The 6,392-nt window shown below is 40.1% G+C and overlaps 1 protein-coding gene across 1 annotated transcript; it reads left to right on the plus strand.

The window, feature by feature from the left end:
• Positions 1-1,180: 1,180 nt before the first annotated feature.
• Positions 1,181-5,978, plus strand: LOC308102620 (kelch-like protein 24; the record flags this gene model as incomplete). The annotated part of the gene is made up of 10 exons (XM_080452421.1): positions 1,181-1,345; positions 2,177-2,311; positions 2,399-2,590; positions 2,866-3,009; positions 3,499-3,637; positions 3,957-4,076; positions 4,206-4,334; positions 4,892-5,065; positions 5,535-5,694; positions 5,867-5,978. The coding sequence occupies 10 exons, from the start codon at positions 1,181-1,183 to the stop codon at positions 5,976-5,978; spliced, it is 1,470 nt and encodes a 489-aa protein (XP_080308547.1).
• Between the last annotated feature and the right edge of the window lie 414 nt (positions 5,979-6,392).

Below are 6,392 nucleotides of genomic sequence, written 5' to 3' on the forward strand. Positions count from 1 at the left end.
CAGTTAACTGGAGGAGAGCTGGGGGAGGTGGGAGGAGGAGTTTCTCCACTCCAAGACAAAAGGGAGGCATTACTACTTATACTCCTACATCAACAGTCAACAGTCAGAGTCAACACACTGTGTCCAGACGGTTGAACCCCAGAACACATACAGGCAAGAGACCAGTATTACTTCAGTTCAACCTTCAGGCTGCACTCTTCTTCAAAGTGACCTTCTGAGAAATACAGGTAAGGAATATCGTTGGATGATAATAAATTGTACAATCCTCTGAAGTAATCTGCTATTTTCATATAAAGTAATCTGCTATTTTCATATAAAGTAATCTGCTATTTTCATATAAAGTAATCTGCTATTTTCATATGAAGTAATGAGTAAGAAGTACAAATGTATTGACATCAAAATATACTTAAAAGTAAAAGTACCAACATTTTCCCAACATTTCTAAATGTTTTCAGATATAGCCCATCTAGAAGCCCACAACACGTCACATTGTTGTGTCACAATCTGACGTGTTGTGGGCTTGTAGACTCAAATAGAGTATACATTTTAAGTGGTTAATGTGTATTTTATAATAATAACCTAAATCTACAAATTAACATGTCACCCATGTTTTTAAATCATTTTAGTGGAGTAAAAAAGTACAATATTTGCCTCTGAGATGTACTGGGGAATAAAGTATTTTTAAAACTCAGGTAAATGTATCTCAAACCATATGGTTTCGCCAAACCCCCAAACAGATAAGCCTACAAGTATGACTAAATTCAATAGTTTGATCAATATATATTCACTACTTTAATATAATCACAGCGTTCCTGAAATAATTAATACTTTTGTTCTGGCAGTGACTTAGTGAGGGCTACACATATGATGGCAGAATGCACAGTTCACGCAGAGGGTTGACATTTTACTGAATTTAATTTGAAATGTATCTAGATTTAGATATCTAGATTTGGCAAGAGCAAGACATCTTAAACCATGTTCAGCTTGTTGTCTGGTAGCTCCATAGTATTTTGCCTTGCTAATACTGTCTCATAATGGGATTGTATACATGTGAAGCTGTTGTAACGCCTGCTGTTACACTAGCATTTCTCTCTAGCATTCTGTTATTTAAGCATAATTTGCAAGAAATCCTTTTCTTTCTGACTATTTATTCTATCCCCTTCTATTGGATAGACTAGACATGGCTGACGTTGTGTTCATGGAGGAGACACATCCCAACAAGATGTTGGAGAGCCTAAACAGGCTTTGGCTCAACAAGAAATTCTGTGATGTGATTCTATGCTGTGGAGGAAAGCAGTTCCCCTGTCATCGACTTGTACTGGCCTCCTTCAGCTCTTACTTTGAGGTAAACACATATCCTCAACTTTCCACGTGAACATTTATTGACCTGAAGTTGTTATGTGAATAACATTCAATTCTGTCGTGACTTTCATGTGAACCAAATGTCATGCTATATGTAGCCAGGGCACTCAGAACCTGAACAGAATATCCGAGAATATATAACCCAGCAACAGGTTTAATAAGGAGAGGAGCAGAAATATGTTTTTTCCAGTACAAAAACATGATTATTTTATTTAGACACAGGGCGGACACTCAATATTTAAAGCTTTAAAGGGAAGTCAGGTTAGGAAATATAAATAGTTTACCATCACAATGGCTTGGACTAGATCATGTTTAAAATCGAATGACTACAAAATATCAGCAGCAACATTCAAATTGCATTAGTCACACTATAGTTCCATAATATTACCAGTACCCCAAGCCAGGGGTTGCCAGTGGAGTCCACAGTCACACACACAGGAGGAAGGCAGTGAGTGAGGGATATGAGGGGAAATCTGAAAGGGTTTCAACGCCACCAAAAGAGCACACTCACACTCTAGCACAGCACTGCAAGACACAAAGCATGGTTAAAATGCACACAAGAGAATATAATTCACTCAGAGTTCCCACAGCCGTAAGCATGCAGGCACAGCAAACGCTTACATGTCAAACCCCAGAAACAAGCCTGCACCCAGCCAGCTACTCTGATGACCGGGTCTCAGCTGTCATCACATGACTAAGAAAGCTCAACCAGCTACAAGCTATACTATCAATTAATTTGGTGACACAATGTAAATTAGAAAGGCCTAATGCATGATCACTCCAAGCCAACCATTCATCTTTTCAACCTGCACAGGTGATGTTTACAACTGGCATGATGGAGTCCAGACAGGAAAAGGTTGACATGATCGATGTGGAACCTCAGGCGATGGAGTTGTTGGTGAGCTACGCCTACACTTCAGAGGTAGTCATCTCCGGGGAAAATGTGCAGGTAATACATTATCACCATGAACCTTCATTGTCTCCATTCATGACCTGGCATCGGTGCTTAACAAGGATATTATTGTATTTGGTCCAGGTTCTGCTAGCAGCAGCACACTTGTTAAATGTCACAGCTGTTCAAGAGACCTGCTGTCGTTACATGGAGAGTCACATGGATGAAAACAACTGTGTAGGGATTCACTGCTTGGCTGAAACCTACTCCTTGAAGACGTTGGAGAAGCGCAGCAAGGATTCAATTTTGGAACACTTCAGTGTCGTCTATCAGCAGGTCAGACATCGAAGGATATATAGCCTACATACATACATTTACCACGTTGTTTTCTGTTGGCCTTTTCTACTATAAATCTGTGGTGACTGAGTATGAGACAGGCCCACTCAAGCTGATCAAACATTAAATGTTTTTTATTACTATTAATCAACCTGTCACCAACACAACTGACCCAAACGTGTTTAGAAATATTGAGAGGAGAAAAGGTTACTTAAGGGTTATGGGAACATAGTTGCAATATATCAGCTAATCTACTGTGTGTTCTATACTACCAGGAAGAGTTCCCATCTCTCTCTCTGGACAAACTGACAGAGATTCTTGCCAGTGATGATCTCAATGTGACCAAGGAGGAGACGGTGTTTGAGGCTGCCATGTTGTGGTTAAACCACAGTCCTGACCGCAAGCAGAGCTTTGCAAAGGTCAGTCCCTTCTCAGTGTTTCACCTGATGAAAGACCATGGAGAAGTCAAAGTAATATAACCGAAGACACGCTTAAATGATGTTGATGTGCATTCCATTTAAGTGTTGGTTCTCTCTTATGCAATAAAATACCAATATCCAACTAATGAACTAATCTCTTTAACTGATCAATGACACTAATCCTCCTATAATTCGAGGAAGCTCTGTAGCGGTGGTGAGGCCAAAATCTGTTCTGCCTGGTTCTCCTCAGTGGCTGGAGCAATTGATTTGAATTTGCACACAGCCATTGACCATTACCATGTGCCCGGAACAGCGAAGCCAGTTTTTCTCGATTTCACCAAATCTCAGCTGTTTATTAGTGTCTTATTTATTAGTAATAATGAATTATGCTAATAGGTATGACTGCAATGTGCCATTAAGTATAATTTAATCTTTCAAGACAGTAGACACATTGCCTTTTGTCTGCTAATCACTTTCACCTCCTTTAAGGTGATGGAGCATATCCGTCTGGCTCTGATCAACCCCTCCTACCTTGACGGTGTGATAGCGTCTCTGGATGTGGTTGAATCCCAGGCCTGCCAGAGAATAATCTCTGAGAAAAAGAACCACAGACCACGCTGGTCCACAGGTACCTGCCTCACACATGCTTACATGTTGCAACTGATGCTGGGAAAATTAATTTTCTACTTTGGATTTCCAGTGCTGACACAGATTCTTCAAATATACCTGACAATTTAGTTTGCTATTTGAGATTCATTTTATTGCTTCAATATTATGTTTTTTAAATGTATTTGTATTTGTAAGTGTTTATTAAACAATTTTCTCTTGGATTAATCTTGTGACTGCCTTTTCATTACCTTTCACATGCTCATGCATTACTCTACTGACTACCTGTGGCCTCATTATAAACGCCTGGTTCTGTGCGTATCGTCTATTCCTCTGTACAGGGCCATGTGAAGTGATCCTGATGGTGACAGATCACAAAGTTGTGACCTTTCATCCCCCGACCAATCGATGGAAGACTCTGGCATCTCTGGACTTCACTAGTCCTGGTCTGGTTGCATCAGGTAAGGAGTACCATCATATTAATTGGAGTAGAGGTCAACCAAGTTAGGACCTGTAGTGGATGCTACCTACACCCCACTACTTAAAAAATGAAGTCATACCTCATTGTTTTCATTTTGCTATCACCATAGGCTCTACAGTGTATATGGCTGGAGGAAGGTACAGGGATGGTTTACAGAGCAGGGAGATGTGGCGCTATGACTATTCCCATGACTCATGGAAGGAGCTGGCTCCCATGAATGAGGCACATTCTGACTTCGGTAAGACTGTCAAAGTATGGCATTAATTTAAACTTTGTTTTGAAACAACCGCTATGGGTTGTTGCCTTGATAAGCCAAGGAGAGGGTACATGGCCACACTAGTGACTTTGTGACTATGTCTTCATGGGCATGTCATAAACAGTTGATGTATCCCGCAGGTCAAAACTACTGCCTGCGTCTATGCACACACTCACGTGCACAGACAGAAGGACAAAGCACACATGCACACACTCAAGACACACACAGGCACGAGAGAGAGTGAACGTTTGATTGATTGATTGATTTAATAATTAGTCAGAATGGTAAACAGCAACAAAAAAAACAGCACAAGCAGACATTTAGGGTAAAAGGATAACACAAAAAAGTCCTGGAGACTTGTTTCCATTGTGGTCCTATGTATTCAATTCATCAACAATTTCAAATTTTCAATCTTTAATTAGCGGTATTTGCAATACCTAAGTCATACTGTTCAGAAGCCTATTGAAATGAATGTAGGCACTGTTTGTTTCACACTGGGTGTGATTTTTTCTTCCTTGCACAACCCACATGGTTCACAGCTCTGGTGATGCTGGACGGCTACGTGTACGCAGTGGATCGCTTATGGGATCAATCAGTGGATCGCTACGACCCCAACACCAACAGCTGGCAGCTCATGGAGTGTGTCGACATGTTGCCAGACCTTTGCACTGGCTCTGCTGTGGTTACACTAAATGGATTGATCTATGCTACTGGTATGTCACTTGTTTATATACTTGCAGGATCAGCCTGTTGGGTTTCATGAGGAGTTTTCTTTATGTAATGTATGTCAAATATACATTTTAACTGAAAATGTCCACAGCTAAGTTAAAGCTAAGGCAAAGTTATTACTTATTTATCCATCTCCCGTTGACAATAAATACATTTTTGTCATGTGTCCTCCTGGTCCCTTGGTGTCGCTGTTATGGTGGATGGTTCTATCACAGGCTGGAACCAGATGTACAAGTACAACCCCAAAACATCTGTATGGACAGAAGCTGCTCCTATACAGGTTCCTCGTAGTGGTTCAGCTGTCTGTGCGCTCAAAGGAAAGATCTACGTTATAGGTATGATACCTGTTGTTAATGGCTCTTAGTTCCATGATAGACACACTTCAACCTCACTGTAGTTTAGGCATGTAATATATCCCACTAACAGTCACCATCCTGTTAATTCCATCTATAGGTGGTCAGCATTATGAGTACACAGACAAGGTAGAGTGCTTCAACCCAGAGACCAACCAGTGGAGCATATGTTCCCCCATGAAGAAGCAACGCTACCATCCTGGTGTGGCTGTGGTGGATGGAAAGATCTACGTACTAGGAGGGGTGGATGACAGTTTAAGGTAAGAAGTTGATGACATTAGTGTAACTTATTTTCTTGCAATTTTTCCTGTTTAAAAATATAAATATATATATATTTATTTATTTAAAAAATGTCTGTTTTTTAATAAAAACATTAAGAAAGTCTGTACAAAGGTGGCTGGTTCTCATGGTTATTGTTCTCTCTTCATGTAGTGATCTCCGTTGCATCGAGTCATTCAACGATCAGACAGAAACGTGGGAAATTGTGGGGCAGATGGACACTGGTCGCAGTTGTTACAGCTGTGTGTCTCTCAGCAAGAGATAGGGGGCGCACATGCACAGGTAGTAGATGTTAGTACCCTGCAGTCTTGACCGTGCTTCACCAACACACCCAGCTGTTCTTGAATCCTGTGGATTGGACAAAACTAAAGGGTTGTCTACACCAAGAATGAGAAATATAACGATATATAACTAAATAATATAATTGTAAAAAAAAGAATGTTATGGCGCTCACATGATAACTATAGTTATCATGTTCATAGAATGTTATGGTGCTCATATTATCATTAGTTATAACTCATATTATATCGTTATTAGTTATAGTTATCATGTTTATAGAATGTTATTGTTCATAAGTCACATCATAATATTTCTAGTCATCATTTTTTATCTGGCAGCCGCAATCTGTAACATTCAATTTACAATTTAGGCATTTAGCAGACGCTCTTAATCCAGAGCG

The sequence above is a fragment of the Gymnoscopelus braueri genome (genome assembly GCF_963280865.1).
Source record: "Gymnoscopelus braueri genome assembly, chromosome: 16".
In the NCBI taxonomy this organism is placed as follows: domain Eukaryota; kingdom Metazoa; phylum Chordata; class Actinopteri; order Myctophiformes; family Myctophidae; genus Gymnoscopelus; species Gymnoscopelus braueri.